General features: G+C 44.5%; 1 protein-coding gene across 3 annotated transcripts in view; it reads left to right on the plus strand.

The window, feature by feature from the left end:
• The window catches only part of trappc9 (trafficking protein particle complex subunit 9), an 85601-nt gene that overhangs the window by 48265 nt on the left and 15802 nt on the right, over nucleotides 1-21534 (plus strand). For 2 of the 3 annotated variants that reach the window (XM_003968994.3, XM_011609005.2), the window contains 2 exons: nucleotides 5364-5517; nucleotides 8784-8874. In XM_003968994.3, the coding sequence (XP_003969043.1) occupies nucleotides 5364-5517; nucleotides 8784-8874 (245 nt within the window). Of the gene's footprint in view, nucleotides 1-5363; nucleotides 5518-8783; nucleotides 8875-15097; nucleotides 15582-21534 lie in introns of those variants that run through there. The other variant, XM_029844823.1, reaches the window with a different exon arrangement.

The following is a 21534-nucleotide window of genomic DNA, read 5'->3' on the forward strand; positions in this document are numbered from 1 at the left end:
TATAAGTGTGGGATAGGCAAAACAATTGGTTCCCCTTTCACACTGACCTTGAATATTAAACAAATGGTCAGACTCTTGGTCACTGTGCAGCTTAAACAGCATGCAAATTAGCTCGGCTAATTTCGATCATTTAAAGTGTGTATTGGGGGAAAATGAAGCGACCCTGCAAAAAATATAGGTGAAAAGGGAATTGTCTTTTTTTTTTCTAAAGTCAATAGCAATTAACTGATTATGCAGGGTCAAAGCAGTAGACCACAAAAAATGTAAATGTGAATGCATAACAAATCGCTACCTGGGAATGACATTGCAGCATATTCCCTCCCCTGCTGTTCAGACTCCATCAAGTTTGGTGTCAGCTGGAGCGGCGACATCTTTTTGGCTCTGCCAGTTCCACTGGCTGCAGGGGTAGAGAGCCCCGTTGTATGAGCTTTTTAAACAAAGCCAGTTTCCACGGAGACCATTTTTTCCTCCACGGTGCTACTTTTTGCGGCGGCAGAGCACATAAACGCGTCCGAAGTCAACCAACATAAACCTTTCTTCGCACATCACCTCAGGTGACTTTATTCTTTTAATTTTGGTGCATTTACCCAAAAAGTCGTTAAAAATGCGCAGTCTTGTGGCCGTGTGGGTGACAAAGAAGAGAGCTGGGCTTCATCCTCCATCTTACCTCTCATTGAGATTCAGCTTCACGCCGACCTGTTTTCTTTTTCCATCTCTGAGCATCTGCAGGAGATTTTTCTCCCCTTCTACGCTCACATTGTTTTGAAATAATATCTTCCCTAGGGGGCGTTTCAGCCCTGTTGACCACCCTTAAGTAGCTCAGCTTCTAGAATATTACAATTCCTTTTTCCACTCGCGTCCCTCCTCACAATCATGTTCTGCCTGAGTCGCTCCATCCAGAGGCACAGACCTCTTCCCTGAACCATTTCACGTGCAGTGTTACTGTCGGTATGCTGCAGATAAGCCAGATTTCCAGTTCTTTTATTCATTTCCTCTTCTTATCAGCTGAAACTTTCCGTGGGCGGATTTACAATGAGCCCTACTAAATTTCCCACTTCACCTACAGGACCACTTGTGGAAAATTATTAGGAATAATCTTTAAATACCCTTATTTAAATCCAGCTTGAGACATTTTCTGCACGTCATTCCCTTCTACAGCCCACAGTCTTTACCCTGCAATCTAATAATAGCAAATAACCCCCCAAAACGGTTCCTCCGTCACAGCAGCAGGGATAAAAATAGCTCTCGTTGCCAACCCCAGTCGCCCTCTTCCGCTTAAGATGGATTCGAAACAGCAGCATTGACCGTCTTTCAATCTTTTTTTTTGTATCCATCCGTAAACAATAATTGGTGGTAAGCATTTTTTTTTTAAAAAGAAAGCTTTGCATATGAAATGAGATGCTGATGGATGGAGCAGCGCTGCCTCTGCAGTCGCTGCATCCAAAGGGTTACAGAGTCAGCCGCAGTCTAAAAATAGACTGCTGTTCTCGCCCGCTTCTGCACGGGCCTCTGTGGATCTCCGCCCTTAAGCTCTCGCACGTGAGGTAAAAATAACCCTCTCCGTGCGAAGACGCGCACGCACACACACATCCAAACACGAACCTTTCTTTTGCCCTCCACTTCTCCCTCATGATCCAACAAAATCTGCAGCTATGCAAAATGGTTCCTGCTGCTGTGGAGGATTATTCAAACTGCACACTTTTGCTCACATCATGCTCACAACCGGCACACGGGAGGAACAACGCGTGCTCGCTGGAGTTAAAGCATAAAACAATAGCTGACGCCTTGCGGACGAGTAGCTTTACACAGCAGTAGCGCAGTAAAGTAGCACTGAGGTGTGGTTATTTATGCACGTGACTGGGATGGAAATGTTTGGTCGCTCTGCAGAGGTCGGACACCCTGTATGCTTTAATGTGATTATCTCCTTCTGGTTGGAGACAACACAGCACTTAATTAGGAAAGGGTCATTTGACTGTGACCGGCTCATCCTAAATAACGTTATTACCAAAACAGACTTGAATGCCCCGCGCAGGACGCTGGTAATTACTGACATGGTGTCAGAAGTCACACGCTGAGGACCAGCTCTATTGAGCAAAACAAGCCTTGTTTGCTTTTATTTCCGGTGGGGAAATAAGATGAATGGGCAGCAAACCCTAGTCACATAATGTGCACATCCCACATCGTTCCACAGTAAATACGTATCCATTGTGCTTTTGGGGTCCCTGTGTGCGTTCTGGTCGCCTGTGTTGTGTTCCGCGCTGCAAAGTACACCAAAGTGGTGAAAGTAGTGTAAATATTTTATCGTTGTCTTTGGTGGTTGGGCTGTAAGCACCGTTATCTCTCAATATGCGAAGCCATTATCCATCCATCAATTATCTATATCCACTTTGGAGGGCTGCAGTGGTGGCGCCAGCTCAGTCTAAGCTAGCTCATGGGTGTGAAGCTTGTTCAGTGGTTCACTCCATAGCCCTCACATACATATATAATTCAAATTCACACTTACTAGTGATTTAATAAACACCTAACCTCCTTGTGGTCTTATTCTCCACGAGCACTGTGCAACACTAATATAATGGTAATATACAGTAGATACACATTTAGCAAATGTGATGTATGGGGAGACCGTAATCTCACGGTAACTGTAGGAGCTGAAACGTGCATTTAAACTATATTGGGGTTATTGGACTTTTTAAAATTGCATTCAAAAACATGGAAATGATGATGATGTGGATGCTCTGAGTGCAGATGTAGCTTCCTATTATGATTGCAGTGACAAATGGGTTCTCTCATTACCCACCAGCACGAGTACTCACTCAGATTTCTGCAGATTCTGTGTGTGTGTGTGTGTGTGTGTTGTTTTAACACCGATTCTGAGCGGATTCTGCCAAAGGTTTTATGGTGAAGTCGAAGTATCTTTCCATTCATCTATCCAGTGTTCCGTTCACATTTGTCCGCCAGTCCGGATGAGGAAAATGAGGGCCCAGAGGGAGACGGGGTGGTGCGGAGATTTAGAATTAGACTTGGATATATTGAGCAACAACTGCAGCAGCAACCAGGTTCTTATTAAAAACCCCAATGGCTCATTTCTCAAGCACAGGCTAATCCTGCAGCCTATTGTGGAAACTGTTATACTGCTGGTGTACTCACTTATAGAGACTTAGAAGTTATAGTATCGTTTTATTGCAGAACTATTAAACTCTGAATAAGTTGTGCCTTTGAGCAATGCCAAGCTGCAAATACTGTTTTTGCCTGTTTCTAGTTGTACGAGTTGAGAAAATCCAAATTTGTGTCTGTGTTTAGTCATTATTCAGTAATTGGGAGTGGAAAGCTGCCCAGTGAATGAGCTCATATCACTGAGAAAATCATTTTCAACTATTTGGTCTTTAATTAGAGTTATGCAGAATGTATTATCCCAACAAATGCTAAATCCTGCATTTACACAATGCACACGTTTCCTTGGTAACATTATGTCCCTATTGTTCCCTTTTTGAAGTGCCAAATTAAATTCAGTCCTCTGGTCCTTTGTAATCATAGCCCAGAAACAGCAGTTGCAGCCTGTCCAGACAGCTTCTCTCTGTTCAGGGTCCATTTACAGTCTTGCGTGGTATTTTTAGACCTGCTGTGTAACGGGTTCCTTTGAAGAAGAGGCAACGGCCATGTGAAGATGGGACTTCAGTCAGTGACATAAGCGCAACACCACTAATCTTCAAAGGCAAATGTGTTTGAGTGTGATGCTGCAAAAGCAGCGGCTTTTTTTTTTTCGGCCGGTTTTGAAGTCTCGTTATTTAATTTGTCTTCTGCTTTGCTGCAAAGGCTGTGAAATGATAATTGAATTGGCTTTCCTCCCCTAACTCTTTTTGATGTGCTTTATTTATTTGTCTGGAGTTATCAAGAGGATTTTTGTGTGTCCTGTAATTCAATTTACAACAGAACAATGGACAGGTGAGGCGTTGAGTAAGATTCAAGATCACCGAGGATCTAAGGTGCCTTAATGAGATTTTCCCTCGTATGTGCATTGAGAGGAACTGTCGCGGAGCACCGGTCAGCTTGCTTTGACTGCCCGTCTTCCTCACCTTCCTCATGTTTAGTTGTGTTCATGTCTGGATTGATCTGTTTAGCTTTATATACAGTGAGAGAGTCCTTTATAGGACCCTCTTAACACAACAACCTGGAGAGATGGATGTCCGGGTGCTTTAAGGCAAGGTGCCCAACTCAGTCCATTTCCTGAGTGAGACTTTTGGAACCCTTCGGCCGACCCGCTGCTAAGCACTTAAAGCCTTAAGACCATTACTCATAATGACAATTCATTCCGCGTCGAGCTGAGCTGAGCTTGCCGATTGTTTATTCTGACCTGCTAACTTTGTAAGTGAGTTTTGTTCCTTAAGGGTCGAAGGATATTTTGTGCAGTGATGGACAGCAGCACAAATTGAATTAGCCAAAGAGTGACGGTCACTCCTGGCATCGTTGTACAACTATACGTAATTACTGGAGCCTTTAACTGGCAGCAAAAAGATAGCCTGGGCGGCTAATGTTGTGGGAAGGACATTAAGGGAAGCCACAGCAGAGCCAAGCTGCAGGGGGCCAGTGCAATGCGGCACAACTTCAATTGTCCACACCTGTTGAAAGAGCTCTTTGCACCAGATTCGCACATCCCGGCCAATGCATAAAAGCCTGGACATATACAGAATGTCTTAATCAGCACTGAGCAGCCTTACCGGCAGAGCAGGATCTTATATCTGTGTTCTATGCGATTTAGGATGGTGCGAGACTCTCCCGTCCAAGGATGTAATCCTCTTCATTTGCTGCTCCTATTCAGTGCGACAACATTTCTGGGTTCAATATTTGGATCAATGCCGGGATCGTCGACCACAACAGCCATTTCTGTCAGATATGAGGGGTAAACACAGGAGTTAGCCACAATACTGCCAGAGACCCAGTCCCACTCATGACAGAGGCATGTTTGCAGCTGTGTTTGCCTGTAACTTCACGTCACACAGCAGCGTTTCACAATAAAATCTGGAGATATCTAAAGCTGAACCGGATGTAGCTGCAGTAGCAGAAGTTCCCTCACTTGCCATGATTGTGTAGTTACATCCAATCACATGGAAGCTCCTGCTTTATGTCCACATGCCCTCTGCTTTTCTGTCACCTGGTTTATGAACTTATTCAACAAGCTTTCATTTGTTCCCATCTCTTTCTTGTCAAAGCCCACCAGCGTTGACAGTCCCTGGAATGTCGCACGATTGCTGAATAATTAACAATAGTTAATTGTCAATGCAGCTGTTTAGCCAGCATACAGAGGAATCGTTTGTTTCTTCATTGATTACAGTGGATAACAGCATTCTCCCGTCTCTTTTTTGCAGGATGGCCATCCAGGTTGACAAGTTCGACTTCGAGAGTCTGCCACAGCCGAAAGAGGAGACGGTTCCCTACACCAACCCGAAACAGCTGGAGGAGCACCGACAACATGCCCAAGGCTGCCAGATCAACAGCAAGCTGGGAATCTGCTGGAACATCATATCCTTTTGTAGTGGCTGCATATAGACAGCATAAAAGCAGAGGTAGTTCTTTATTACCGATTCGCATGTGTATTGCGGGCAAACAAAACATTTCACGGGGTTGTGTGTCTTCAGTAGCGGACATCTGGATCATGCATCTGGAGACCTTCTGGGCTGAAGTTAGCTTTGTGCTGACAGATGGAAAATACATATGTGCTGCCTCTTCCCATGTTGAAGATGTGGCTGTGCAGCATTCCTGCAGCCATTTGATCTAATATCCTCCCATAGGTCCTAGTTTGTGGCTAAGCTTTGTGGTCCGCGCGAGGTCATTTTCGACTATATTGCTGCGACCGTGCGTCCCTCAGGAGAGCCAATCCCGTCTATTCCCTCCTACTGTCGAGATGGTTTGTTCATGTACCGCCGCTGCACATGCACTCTGCTAAATGAGTCTCATGCAGGTACCGTAGACGTGAAAGTCAATGCCAAGAAAACCTGTCCCATTGTGAGGAAGTGAAGAAAAGTTGAAAAGATTTACTTCCTGAAGCTTGGAACTGTCTCGGGGATGCCGTTGTAATTAATCAGAATGCAGATTTCAGGCAGGTACTGTACAACTGCCAGACTAATTATCAACAACTAAATGAGCCTAAATAGGAGTTGCTTGCTTTCATGACTCAAACTACCCTGACCCAATGCCATCTACAGTATTTGGCCAAAAGTACAACATTTCTAAGCACGGTGACCGAAGTTCTGAGGAAGTGCTCAAGTTCGGCCACTAAATACTAGACTGGCAGTAGCCCCGCTCTCCTTGCTTTGTTTACCCACTTTGTTTATCCATTGGTGCTGTTGGCGTGGGAATGCAAGACGGCTGCCAATCAACTCAGGCGTGGGTCTCTGGCCAGCATCCTTCTGCTTTTCTAGTTGGTTTGCTAGTTGGATCATAACTCAGCCAGCTTGATTGAAATTATTTTTAAAAAAAGCCTTAGCTAGCCGAGTTGGCGTGCACCTTACGGCAATACAACATGTCTGCTTCGAAGGAACCCATGATAAAACATGCAGGAACTCAACTCACTTCTGCTAAGGTGTGCACCTGGAGGGACTGCGGATGATGTGAAAGGTTGATTTCCTCGCATAACAAGCTTCCGTTCACTGGTACGAGGTGGTTTTTTTTCCACCCAGTTAACAGAGCAGCAACTCTTGAATGACCTTGGTGGATTTTAGCCTGTAAAATACTTATGAACAAAAGTGGCAACACTGGTTTGCACTAGTTTAACCTCATCGAACCATAGAAAAAGTGTTTAAACCATCTTTTGCTGTTTTAGTACCGGCTGTCATTCTTGTCATGGTTAACACGACGCTTAAATAGTGATAAATCCAATGTCTATAGTAATCAAGTTGCCATTCTGGTGAAGGCATCAACACTCCCATCATTATATCTTTTGTTTTATTAAGGAGTAATTAGTCAACATGTAGGAGGGAATACGGAAAGAAGATAAAATGAGGGAAAAGCCACTCAAAAGTGCAAGCCCGACTGTTTAAATGCAACTCTGTTGAGCAACTTGTTTGTCAGGCATCAGTGAATTTAGGACCAGAATCGTCACATGACATTTTCAAACGAGGAGGCTTTTTTTTTTTAAACAGGGGCCACTTCAGCATGGAGAGTGACTCAGCTGTCGAAAAAGATTTGACTAGCACAATGAAATTTCTGCCTTGGGGTGGATTTTCTCTTTACAACACGTAAAATTAAAGAAATAAAGTAATTGAATGCGGTGTGTGACACACTCTGGAGCACCGGCACTGCCCACAGCAAAGCAAGTCACTTTAATTTGGAATTTACAAGCTCCTTCCAGCATTATTTCCTGCTTTGTTGATGGTCGCTTGGTGATACCAGGAATGACTCGTTTAGCCTGATGCTAAAAAAAACAACAAGAGAGGAATGAACCAGTAATAATTGTCTCTCCTTTAGCTTTTTATTGCCAATTTTAACGAATCATCACTGCTGAATTCTCTGCCATCCTGGTTATTGGAATTTCCTCTTAGCCGGTCCTCAATGGGTTAGAAACATGTAGTAAAATGAATTAATAAATAATCTGGGCCTGGCTCTGCAAATGATGCTAAATTAGTTCTCTGTGAGGCAAATAGACCATATTTGCAAAATAGCTGAAAGTTGTATCGTTTTCTGCACGGCACAACTTGCACGTTACACAAATGAAAAACACTCTAATGTGTTGATGAAAACACCAATCAGGTGTGCCGTGTGTGCCTTCGCCACCCAGAAAATCCCAGCCTACTGTACTATCCTGGCATGGTGGGACTCCTTTTTTTGTTTTTGTGCAGTGACCTCAGTAGAAATAATCAAGGTCTTATGTAACACGTCCATTTCTGGGTGGACTCATAAGAGCTCTTGCCAGGAATGGCTGCAGAGTGTCGGATCAGACTTCTGATCATCAACAGGCTGCGCGCATGGAAATGCAGCACTGTTACCTGACATTAGCAGCCAACTCTAAGAGCAGATGCACAAGAGTCCTGCCGAATCCACAGCGCCGCCATTGTTTATGAAAATAACACACAGGTGCATACTGGGACACTCATTACAATTCATTCTTTGATATGGGAGAGGACTCTGCAGGTGCAGTGGAAGCACTTTAGAAGGCCTTTTTCCCTTTATGTCTCCCTCTCCATGCATATCGTGCTCCACTTCATGTATTGATAAACAGGTTCAACGCTCCAGGCTGCGCTCGTCTCAGCCATTATTCCAAATGTCAGCTGTGTAAATGATCAACAGCCCGCTTCTCATCACATATTAGCTGCGTAATTGCCCTCATGTATTTATTTTGATGTGGCATTCATGCATCAATAGCCGCCTTCTCCGTGACCAGTGAATTTGACCATTTGAAGCACGGTGTATAAATCCGCTCCCGGTAGGCACAGATGAATTAATAACGTGACGCACTGTAACATGTATGGAGTTTCATCTGATTGAGGGTTATTACATTTTATATGATTAAAAAAAACAACTGTGCATTCAGTTTTGATTTATATTGACAACATTCTGAAAATGGGCTTTGATGTGTTGTGGGGTGACAGGTCTTCATAAATCTATCTAAAATGATGTCAAATTAAGAGCTGATGATCAAAATTCAGTGTTATATTGGAATAAGTTAAAGCGACGGTAGATGTGTCTCTGTATACATTTGTGCTCTTCTGGATTCCTCCCCGGGAACCATGGCGCTGTCACTTTGATGACCACCATGAGTGTCTCCAAGCTTTTTTCTTAACTGTACTCACCCGTCCCTGCAGCGCCATGGAGAGGCCAGCGTGGAGGGAGTCCTCAACCAGCTCGTCCTGGAGCACCTGCAGCTCGCTCCTTTACAGTGGGGTGAGTCTCTCCGCCGTGTGAGATGTTGACATGGCATCATGTATATTTGCACTAAGCCGTTTTGTCTGGCCCAGCTCACCTGCCAGTCACAGTTATCTGCGTGCTGCAGGGGCCGTCGGTTAGCGTATAAAGTTCCAGAACTGGTCTCAAGCCATGTTTTTTATTTGCATTTGTAATGGCCTCCAGGCTATTCTGGAGAAGCAAAGACAGCAGCTCAGGAAACGCAAATCACCAGGGACGCGCGCAACTCGTAGGAGCGCGCTCGTGTCGCACCATCTGCGATCATCCTCCGAAATTACTTCTGATTTACTGCCGATGTTTGTTTTCCGAGAGTCCCGGCCTCTCTTTTGGCCCTGCCAGCATTCTGATTAGTCAGCTGGGGCCGTCCTGCAGTCTGCAGAGAGCAAGCAAGATGGAGTGACGGCAGATCAGGCACAGAAATGTAAAAGAGACAAGGTGAAGATCGGGGCGGTCCTCCTCGTCATTCACTTTTCTCACATTCTTTTCCTTTTGAAGGTGCGTTTGTCTTCTTCTGATAAGGTTTTTGCATTATGCAGGCAGTCCGAGTGCCAACGTGCTTTATTTGCTCCACGCTTTTGTTCTATAAGGCAATCTGAGTATCTTTGCAAGCCTTGCTGATTGTGAGCTGGATAATTCCCCTCTGCCTATTAGGATGCTTTTCTCAGGGTTGCAGAGACTATCACGGGCTCAATTACAACCACATTTAAAGCATCTCCCCCGTGTCTACAGTCATTAGTCCCACTGGGCGGTTTTAACGCCCGGTGTATTTCTGTAAACATCAGAAAAGTTCCCGTAAACAGCTGTTGAATCTGGGCACAGGGATGCCGACTGCCAGTTTCTCTCCACTAATATCACATATCTGCTGGCTCGTTCTCATCAATATATTAATGGTGTTTTTGGGGGACATTAATTTGAGTAAGACAAAGTCGAAAATGTGGCTCTAATGATTTAGGGTCCACAGTACCACTAGGGCGGCTCTGTCGTACGAAGTATAGATACAGTTTCTTATTAGTGTGACAGGGGAACCAATGTGTTATGTAATTCATCAAAATCTATTTACAGTTGCGCATCATCAGTAACGGGATCCTTAAAAGAAAAAGAAAATCTATGAATATTTGATCACGTAGGTTCCAGGAAAGTGGCCGGATCTGATGACTTTGATTGTTTCCAACCTCCTAATTGTTCGGCCTAAATGATTTTACTGCACGCTGAAATCAATACCGCACCGACACTGGCCCGGTTACAGTATGAGAAGAGTGGATATATGGGAAACGATATCTCTCCCATGACACGCTGCTTAGACAACTTGACAAGTGTCTGTTTTCATAAATTCACAAGCAGCAATCATCTGATTTTGCTCTGCAGTAATAAAACCGCATCTGTTGCCATTATAGCGGGGAAGAACTGCAATAAAGTGCATATGTTGACTGGTCTTGTCCCTGCGCTGCTGAAAAGGGTAGACAGCTCTACAAACAGTCTAAATGTCAGCAGAGCTGCCTTTGAGATTTCCTGCTATTCGTTTTGAGAAGGTTACAGGCTGACAGGGTTAATTATCTGTGACAAAACTCTCCTTTACTCCCCACTTCAAAAAAACCCCACGAAAAACATGAAGGTGAGGTTGTCATCTGTGAAATTGTAAAAGTGAAAAAAAGGCTGTTCGTGGCAAATGCTGCACTGGGATGTGAGGCGTGGGTTGGCCCATTAGCTTGGTTTCTCTTTTGCAGTAAGGCATTAAGATACTTCAAAACTGTCAGTTTTTAAATCCCTTCTTGTATTTTTGTTTGCATATCAAACCAGTTATTGAATGGCCTGAATAACTTAAAAGGTTTAATAGGAATGTCTTATTAGAGCGCCGGTGAGTCTCAGAAGCATCGCTTTCATTCAAGTGGCTAAATCCATTTGCTTTGACTCAAGGTGAAACTGGGGGGCTGATTGTCAAGTTATTTTACAAAATATATATTTTGTCCACAGCCATTTTAGATCATTTTAGGATTTTACATCATGCATTGGCATGTTGAACCAGCTCCTTTGGCTCAAGCTACACGTAAAAAGCTTCTTAGTTAGTTAGTGAAACAATGTTTGTGTCTGTTTCTTTCAAAAAAGTCCTAAATAGGCAGTTCAAGGGATTTAATTTGAGAGAATCCAGATTATTCACCCAGAGCAGTGTGATGTTGTGGGATGTTTTTTTGTTTCCTGACAAAAGGTCATGTGATCAAGGTCCCTGGCTGGTGGCAGCACGTAACCACTCGTGGTTGCTTTTCAGGTTGAGCGATTCTTTAACAGCTGACTAAATGCTTGGTTTCAACTTTCAAAAACCTGTATCTTCTGCGTCTGCTCGAAGGCTCCAGAACAGGTGGCATTTTGCTGCCTGGAATTATGTTAACAGCATTATTGATTATGGTTCTTGTCAATTTGATTTAAGCGAAAGTGGTGCGGCGTGTGATCGGAGTCGCCGCGTCAACTTAATGGAGTGTTGCTAAATAAACAGTCATCTGACCAGTCGGAGGGGGCCGACTGAGGGGGTCGACACCACCGTAGCTGGTGCTAAACCAGAGCACATGATCTCTCTCGGTGTTTGGACATGTTTAAGATCAGCTACAAGGGGAACAAATGATGGAAGCAGCCTGTTAAAACGTGCACAAAGGCCGCGGTGACAAATGTGTTGCGGCTTCTGAAGACGTTCATCTTGAGTTGGCTCATTAGGCTAATGATGAATATATTTGTCACCTTTGGTGATCAATACCAAAGCGCCGCTGTGATTTCACAGTATTGCCTTTAACCGAGCAATGAGATGGAAACCAGTGAGCTCGAACTCGGACTTTGCACCCATTCCACCCCCTTCCCCCCTCGCCCAACAGGAACCTGTCTCAATGGAATACAAATTCACCCATGAATGGAAAGACAAATGTTTAGCTGAGGAGAGCGATGGAAAGAGATGGGTGGAGGGTGCTCGCTGTAAAAGCACAGAGATAATTTAATAAGAAGCCTCTTCTGTCTCGCTCCCTCCCTCCCTCCCTCCCTCCCTCGCTCTCTCTCTCTCTCTCTCTCTCTCTCTCCACCACACACACACACACACACACACAATGATGGACCTTTGGGGCAGTCACAGACGGTGGCTTTTTAGGAAACACAGGGGACATATCAGAGAATAATACACCTTGAAGCGTTTGTCAGTTGCTGAGTGCTGCAGGTTTGAATGCCGCTGCCCTCCTCACGCTTCTGTCCATCATTTTGGCGTGTGAGAAAGCCAGAGCGACATTTTAATTCAGGCTCCCAAAGTTGAGTTTGCATAAGAGCAGAAATATTGTGTCAGCCCAGTCTCAACGCATCTATTCATTTTACAAAATTAATGATTCGATTTGAGGTTTGCCCTGTAGCTTCCCTGGACCACAGGGTCCAGCAGCCTCCCCTCAACCACCAGCCTCCAATGAATACCTGTAGTCATTTGCATCCAGAGTTGGTTTGTCCCAGGTCGGTACATCTGTTTGGGGGGCATTCATCATGGGCAGGAGACAATCCAGGCTGTCGCTGTGTCAGTGTGTGAGCAGCGGGAATAAATCAAAGTCTTCCGGTCTGCCGCAGATAGCCCACCAAACAATCGCCCATTCATTTGGAAGTGAAACAGTTCAGACAGCAAAAATGTAAGTGGGGACAGAAAGTGGAGCGCATTAAGATGCAAGAGGACTTTGTCCTGTTTACCTGATGTTATATCCAACGTTAGCTTTAGAAATATTGAAGTTTGCTTCCTGCCCAGCGTGATTCAACTTCCTGTCTTTAGGCATGGCGTAAAGTGCTTTTCATTATATTGCAAGTGTATTTTCAGTGCTCCTCCTCTGCTTACTGTGGTATGAAACCACCTCCTGCATTGAATTGCTCCAAAGGAAAAAAGGGTTTCCCCAACGGCCGCCTTTTCATCCCTGAAAGACAGATTACCTGACATTTCTAAATACAACCTGCTCCAGCCTCTGGTTCATGGTGAGATTGTGTCAAGCCCCTCGCTGCGCCGCCTCAGCTGCTTTTAAAAGGTGGGAGATTTCGACAAAGCCTTTTTCACTCTCTGGAGCTGCCACAATGCTGCCACAACAAAAGACGAGTCGTCGATTTACATCATCTTTTGTGCCTTTACCTGCCGTTTTATTGGATCTCTTGTATTCAATCCGACCGGATTAAAATGAATTTATAGGTTGCTTTATTAAGGGTTTTTTTGTAATTAGCGGTAGTGATTTGTTGTGGACCAATGTGGGTATTTTTGGCTGTGTTTATGTGCTTTTGAGACGGTCTCAAATATCAAAGGATCGTTAGTTTTTCATGTCTATGCTGGTTTTTTTAATCCTCAAACGCAGCAACTAGCTTCTGATTTTTCTCCCCCGCTCTAAAATTGTTGAGGAATCCTTTTTGTCGGCCTGGTTCTGTGTCAAAACTGCAGATTGTGCAGCAATTTGCCAACAGTAGGATGTGATAGATCACCTCCGATGGAGTCACACTCGGTGATCTAACATCCTGGAGGATAGAACTATTAACATTTCCAGTCATTTTCCATTCTGCAATGGCCTTCGAGATATTCACACTTGAAATTGTTCCATTATTATTTTTTTTCTTGTCCTCCTTGCTTATACTCCTCTCTGACGTGCCATCCATCTTTTTTTCCCCCATGTAGCTGTTAAGAAGGCGTAGCAGGTGATCCATCATGCTGGGCTAGTGTATGCCATATTGGCCAACTACACATTCATGAGAACAGGAAGTCGAGGCTCCGGTTCCTGTCGGCTCCGTGGGCCTCTGGTTTAAATATTCAGCGGCAGTTTTCCTGGCTTAGATACGAACCAGCTCTGAAGACCACTGAGAGGGCACCTTTGAGTGGTTGGTCTGTTGGTCTATCATTCCCCTCTGCCCTGCAGTACAGAAAAAGGAGCATGTTTGCACTCCTGCTTTAAGAATAATATGTGGCAGCTTATTATAAGAAGGCTTTCTCTGCCCCAGGGCATTGTATTGCAGCTTGCTATTGTGCCTAAAAAGCACAGAAGAGATATTTTGGGTTGCATGAGCAGAATACAGAAATATTTCCTATGTTTGTTCTCTCATTTCCTCATTCTTTGCTTCTCCTCTCTTGATTTCGTAGGCATTTATCCCGACAGAGTGATCTGACTCTAACACCAGCCTCATTGCCTCTCATTATCAGTAGAGTTTCCATTCTTTGTTTAAGGGCAGGATTGTCAGAATCGGTGATTCATCAGTGCAAATGATCCTCAGGAAATTGCTTTCCTTCATAATGCTGCACTTTCTCTTAACTCTTAATTGTCCCCAATTAGCAGTTTTTTCTGCTGTCAGTAGGTCCCAGCCAAATCCAAGTGTCTGAAGGATAAATAGGTCCAGTCCATTTAGAGAAGTAGCTAAATTTAAATATCCTGACTAATATATTACATTCTGTCTCCATGTTTATGAGAAATAAGCCCAGTTTTCAGGTTATTGCATTTTGGTGACCGTTATCCAAGGACCTTGACCATTTATCCAGGTTTAGTATTTAATATTATCTACACATAATGTGATGGAAAGTAATTCTAAAAGGCGGCTATCAGTTGGAGTTGATGCTTTCTGAACAGAGAAAGCATCACGAAGGGTGTAGATGTTACGACTCAGTATGACGTTACCTGACTGTCAATATTGGGTAGGTTTGACTAGTTCCACTATGATAAATAAAATCTCTGGACAGTTGCAGGGCAGGGAGAAATAATTGGCTTGTAGGCGTTCATTAATCAATCGATATTACTCTGATCCAGTTTAGTGGCTGCTGCACTCAGACGTGCGTCCCCACAGCTGGCCAGATCAGCGCATCGACAGCTTGGCTGGAGGTGGAGGGGAGTATAACATAGAAACATGGGTATGGTTAAATGACGGTCTGCATGCGCCAAAGGGATGTCCCGCTGACATGGATGAATATTGGTCTTACCGTCCAGCAGAGATCAATAAACTGTGTGTGCCTCTGATTGCTGTGTTTGTGCCCTTTTAGAATATTCTGACTGCAGATCGCACGCTCATAGAATTCTGTTTGTCCTTCCTAGTGGCAGATTTACTTTATGTCCTTCGTTCAGCCCTGATCTTTTGTCTGAAAAGGCCATTGTTCTTCCCACCTGGTATTTAAAGACAATTATAGTGGGGCTAGTAATTAGCTCCAAGGATCCCACTAGCTGGTCTGTTTTCTACACAGGCTTTGTCTGCAAACAGAAGACCGCGGTGTGCCCCCCCCCTTCAGATGCAGCGATCACAGGAGGAAGATGCGGCTCATTGTAACAGGTGGCTGCTCTTTGAATGCTACGGAGATTAGACGGGGCTTTTGTTTGGGCCGAGGAATCACGCACCAATGTTTCAAGTATTTTTGTTTTGTAGCGTTCCCAGCTGAGTAGAGACATCTAAGAGAGCTTAACTCCAGCGTCTGGCAGCTGAAATGCCCGCGTCAGCCGATTTGGGTGTTTTACCGCGCTGTCGTCGCTGGCAGCGGAGGCAAGTCTTCGCTGGTATTTCAGTTACCCATCAGCCTGTCTGATGACTGAGTGGTTTCTCCGAGCGGTAAATGCACAGCTCACTTTTAATTTTAAATTCTTCATGTGCTACATAGTCAGGAGCAGAATTTACCTGCACAGTGAGGACATTTTGGTTGAGCCAGAATGTTTTGCAAAGTCAAGGACGGTTAGAGCACTCTTTCATTTAGATTCCCCACAAAGACAGATGTACAAACATGTGGCTGTGTGTGTGTGTGTGTGCGTGTGCGTGTGTGTGTGTGTGTGCGTGCGTGTGTGTGTGTGCGCGTGCGCGCGCCCCCCCCCCCCCCCATCCGTTTATCCACTTCCCCCTTGTTTCACCAAGTAGTGGAATGCTCACAAAGGTTAAGCAGTGAGTCAGAAATAGTGACGACAGGTTGACCAATGTGTTTCAGGCAGCCTGTCGCAAAGCACTCCGCATCAGATGGGACAATCTCAATCTCTCTCTCTCTCTCTCTCTCTCTCTCTCTCTCTCTCTCTCTCTCTCTCTCTCTCTCTCTCTCTCTCTCTCTCTCTCTCTCTCTCTCTCTCTCTCTCTCTCTCTCTCTCTCTCCCTCTCTCTCTCTCTCTCTCTTCTCTCTCTCTCTCTCTCTCTCTCTCTCTCTCTCTCTCTCTCTCTCTCTCTCTCTCTCTCCTCCTCTCTCTCTCTCTCTCTCCTCTCTCTCTCTCTCTCTCTCTCTCTCTCTCTCTCTCTCTCTCTCTCTCTCTCTCTCTCTCTCTCACACACACACACACACATTTTCTCCCAGTTCACTGGGCATTGTGGGGTTTTTGTGCACATCTCTGTTGTGGAAAATCCTTCTGATGTGCTGCCGCTGTCGTTTCAAGTTTGCTCGTTAAATTTCAGACATGGGTTATTTGCCGAGCCGCACATCAGGCTTATCGGTTTCAAGGTCACGCCCTATTTAGGGGGTTATCTTTGTTGTTAAAGAGGCTTTTTTAATCCAAAATCGGAGTATTGTCCAGTCTAATAACACCCGTTACTGATTGAACAGTGTCACGAGTGTCACACCAGGTCACATCCACTGTCAAATAACCTGTTGTCCACACATTCGTTGTAATCTTTTCAAAATAAATCATTCATACTGTATTTGATAGGGTGGGTTTGTCGCCATCAATGGAAGCATATGAGCCATTTCTAAAGAAACAAATACTTTTTCCCCCCTGTATCGCTTTTACCGGTACATTTCTGAATATGATCCTGCCCTCTTTCAGAATAAAGCTTTCACCAAAGTATAGCTGAAACCTTGAAAAAACGGATCCCACCTATTTTCTCCCTTTCTTCCTGTTTCTCTTGGCACCAGAAACAATTCCCCAGGAGCAGGAGATGTGAAATTATAATTCAGTAAGAGACAAATGGTACGTGGCGCTGCTCTGAATTATAAATGAAAGCAGAAGGGCCTTAGTTCTGCCTTCTCGCCCGAGCGTGATTCAGACAGTCTGGCACAAGCAGGACACGGTCACAAAACAGGTGGAGACACATACACACGGCCCAGTACATGCAAACCTGTCAGCTCCATCAGATCCAGCCTTTCTGAAGCTTTTCTTTACACTCATATATGTATTTTTTAATTAAACTGACTAGTATTTTCCTTCTTCTAGTTTCTGCTTCATGTTGGACTGTTGTTTTTGCAGGAGTTCGGATGTTGTTGCTGTTGTAGTTTCCAAATATTGACACTGTAAAACATGAAACAAAAGCTAAAAAGAAATAAGACCATACCTTCTTCCTACACTGCTAGCTCTGCTTTGTTAGCCTCCTCCATTGCTACAGGTACAGCTCTCCAGCTCTCTATCCTCCCAATTGTCAGCACTGTCAAAACAGACGGCTGTTTTACAGCTGCACATGTCAGAGTTCATTACACTGAAATTCTGAACGTGGAATCTCTCTTACAAATGGCAGGATCACGTCTTCTTAACACCGCGCCTCGGTCCTTATCATCAACACCATTTGGGATTAGCCAAACTGCAATTTTTGCCAAAGAATAATTGGTGGGATTAAATTAATCATTTATTTCATGCCAGTTCTTCTCTTTCAGTCCTGTAATCCCTGAATATTGGTTGCCTTATGGAGAAGCCTGTGGGAAGCATTCATGCTCAGCACACAAAGCTATCATCTGATGACAGAGCACTCACTCTGTTTAGAAAATCAAATAAAAAAAACAGAAGGAGCGAGCGCTCATCCTGCAGGTGAACGCAGCTGCAACGTGTGCATGCTGCATGTGAGAGCTCCGGTCTGTAATGAGCCGTCCACTGAACGATGCTTTAATGTCACCATGTCCTGAGTTGCTGTTTACTGGATGCCCTCTACCCATCTGCCAGTCTGAGTTAGTCTCTACTGTCAGTGCACATGGAAATGAGAGACACTTGTCCTTATGGTACTTGATGAGAGACTGGGGGAAACGTGGCACAATGCAGCACATGAACATTTGATGATGGTTGAGTCGTCAGTCTTGTACACTTCAGTCGAGTATCTAGCCGTCTGTTGCGTATTACACAGCTCTTTTTTCATCTTCAGTAAATACAGTTAGCGGTATTTTATGTGGATAAATTGTGCCAGGCAACAATGCTCTAATGGTGGCACAAGATTGATGCAGCAGTATTTATTCTCCTCTGTGTTCTCAGGTATGAAGTTGCCTAAATCAGCCTCAGGTTGTGACTCTTTTGGGTCATAAATGCGTTAAGTTCCTGCTTAATGCAGCGCTGGGATTTTAATGGCAGGTTCTGTTGTGTGAGGACCATGCTTTTCTAATTTGCATACTTAACTGCAACAGCTGTGGATCCTCCTGCCTTCCTTTGGGCCTTGCCTGCAGCATGTGTCTCATGAAGCTAAAAACCAGGACGTGGAATGATATCGCGTACTCCCCGACTGATGCAGCGCGAGAGTTTTCAGTCTTCAGGTTTGTGAACAGGTCTGCTTGTGGGAGTTTATGCAAAAAGATGTTTGACTCTACGTCCACCGCTCTACGGAGATGTCAGATCTAAGCCCTGAGATTAAAGGAAGATTTAAATCGACACACAAACCCAACTTTACTGCTGTCGTCTGCACTGAATTTGTCCCTAATGATCTCCAATTTTATCATCAGGACACCAAAAGAGAAGGTGTTGTGACGCTGTCATTAACCCTTCTGTTGGAATAGATCTTTGTCTTACTAGTTTTGAGTTCATTTAGGTTTCCGATTATGACTTCTTGTTGCTAATCAGAGTTTTGGGTTCACTTTGCTGAGTTTCTTTGGTTGGGTTGATGCATGCAGAGACTACCTTCAGTGCTTTCCACATAGGTTTGTCTGGATTATGTATGTCTGCACCTAAAGTGATTTGTGTTTAATCGAGTAGTTGCAGTGCATATTTCTTAAAATTAGGAGCCCCTTCTTTAACTTTATCTTAAATTATCTGATCCGATGAAAGGTTGATGACTTTCCACTGGCCTGACAACAGCATTGTGGGTTTACCGGTATTTTTAGAAGCAGCTCGTCTCTCATTTCTCGCTGTGCATTTTAAATATCAGCTGGAATTATTCACCCATTTTGTGAATGCTTGGGAAAAACACATGAATAATGCAGCAGCCCTGGGTGGCCGCGGTGGGTCTTAATGAGATTTTTGGGGAAATTGTGCTTACTGGATCATTTTGGGTGAAGAACTAAAGGTGAAACAGCGTGGGAGGTTTCAATTGTAGTTCAAATTCCCGCAGAGGGTAATGGCTAAATGTAACTACGGTGCCAAAGACACAGGAAAGTAGGGATCAGGATGCTCCCAAATAGAGGTGCAAAATCAGGAGAAAGTTGAAATCATGGCAGCAAGAGGCTGACTCCTTTCATTCCTGGAGTATTTTGCATCAAGGAATTGGGAACATAAACAACTGTGCACCAGATTCGGGAGTGTCCGACTTAAATGGCAAAGAAAAAAGCAATTAGTGCTATAGGAAGGGTCCAGACTCCCCGGCAGCTCACAGCTGCCTGCCAAAAGCGCTGTTTAATTCCACATTTCACATATCAGGAAAACCGTCTGCCGGCACCATTGAAGGCTCGGATAGCTGCACATGAAGCTCTGGTGCTTCCAGGGAACAGCTCCAAAAAAGTAAAGAGGCAGCAGAAGGTGAACTGCATCAATTAAATAATCGAAAATTCTACAACCTTCATATTAAACAAAAGCAATCTCGGAGAGCTGAAACCACAACCAGGACCAGTGTCCTCAATACATCTCATCGCAACACCCAGATTTGCAGCTGTGCCGACGGCGCAGCAGCTAGATTCATGCTTTGGGGAGCTGACAGACAGCAGAAGGCAAACGCGTCCATTTAAGGCTGGCTCTGTGCTAATGGGCTGCCATCATTGATCTCCCCGTTCCTCCACCGAGAGGAACACTGCAGGCGCCGCCTCATGTTCAGCTCTCTTTTAAAATGGACCCTAAATGACGTGATGATTTCTTCGTAATCGGCTGAATGTTCTGGGAGTAACGGGGTATATTCATTTTAAAAATGAGGCACCAAGCTTATTTTTACCATATTAGGGGTGTTCTGATGTGTTTTTCTGGAATATGAGGTACTTTTAGAAGAACCTCACCACCTGGCAGGTTCCATTTGTGTGCAGATAAATGTGGTAGCTCTGTAGGAGGAGTGTGACAGACCCAGCTTTGCCTTTAGGGACTGAACTGAGCTGTAAACATATCAGTCTGGTGAGCTAAAGCCCTCCACATGGAAGAGTTAACATGACAGGAAAATATATTCCACCACTTACATCTCTCTATTGTTAGAGGTAAAGTAAACAATAACTCAGATTTTTGGGGGGGGAAAAAGAAAGATGTCGGGCTAAAAGAAGCAGCTGCTTTAGGTCGGAGGGATCGAAGCAGTTGCCCGGGCGCAGTTGAATGGCAGCATCTCTGTTGTCTCCTCTCGTGAGGAGAAAAATTGCTGGTCTTTTTCCCCATCTGTTGTGTTTAGATGCTTTTGTCCTCATGTCTCTGTCTCATATTTAGTTTGATGTGATGACTGTGAGCGTTGTATCAGATACCTGCTGAGTTTTTAATCATTGCAATCACTTAAATCATCGTGGAGTCTCAAACTCACGGAACAGAGACACCAAAATCCTCTGCTGATAGAGCTGAAACCACATCCTAACTTGCCAAATATGTGTATGATCAAATCTGATGCAAAACTGATAAGCTGATAATTCCCAGACACTGATTCAGACATGGAGTCACAACTTAGTAAATGTAATTGGGAAATAGACAAAACATAATAAATCCATGCAGCCAAAAAAGGAGAAAGCTGGAAAGATATGTCCACCACAAAAGGACCAATAAACAGTCTACTAACTGTCCCCAAGTGTCCAGCCGTTGCTGTGTGGCATCAAACTAGCATCCTGGCGTTGATAGAGGAGGCCAGCTGGCTTTGTTACCCCAGTAGGAACGCTGAGTTTGAGCAGCATGTAGATTTCAAAGGCGTCGTCATCAAATTTCTGCCCAAATTAGGCGACACTTTCCTGCTCGTCACTGGTCAGTTTTTAGCGTGTAGCATTGTGAGCCGCTCCGCTTGCCTCTGCTCAGTCCCTGATCGGCTTCATGCAGTATTCACGGTGTTCAGGAAAGTTTTGTGTTTCCCAGTCTGTTGCTCCACTTAGTTCTTTCTAATCCCAGAGGTGCAATGATGTGGAGGAGGGAAAAAAACATCTAATTGGGGCCAAGTATCACAGTGACAAGCTGTTATCGCAAGGCTGTTCCCCAGCATGTTGTACCTGCAGCAGCATTTCCAGGATGAAACATAACTCTGAACTCTGACAACTATTGGGGTTCTGACGCATTTCGCGTTAACAAATTATGTGTCTCCGTCGGCATCAAGGAGTGCGCCTGGAGGCCTCAGACGCCTTTGCGGGACAGTCGGCAGGGTAACTTGAAAGAGCAAAAACTGGCGCGCTGAGATAACACCAGGAGGAGAAGACAAGAAGTTAGCAAGATGCCACGACGTCCCGCCGTCGCACTGCAACTCGCGCCACGTTGAGAATCGCACCGCGACAGTGTTAATGATGATGGCTATCACAGCATAACCAGAGGGAGGCTATTCTTAGACGCAGCACTTTTTTTTATTTAGAGAAACATTGTCGGCAGGCTGCCC

Source organism: Takifugu rubripes, chromosome 12 (genome assembly GCF_901000725.2).
Source record: "Takifugu rubripes chromosome 12, fTakRub1.2, whole genome shotgun sequence".
NCBI classification, from domain to species: domain Eukaryota; kingdom Metazoa; phylum Chordata; class Actinopteri; order Tetraodontiformes; family Tetraodontidae; genus Takifugu; species Takifugu rubripes.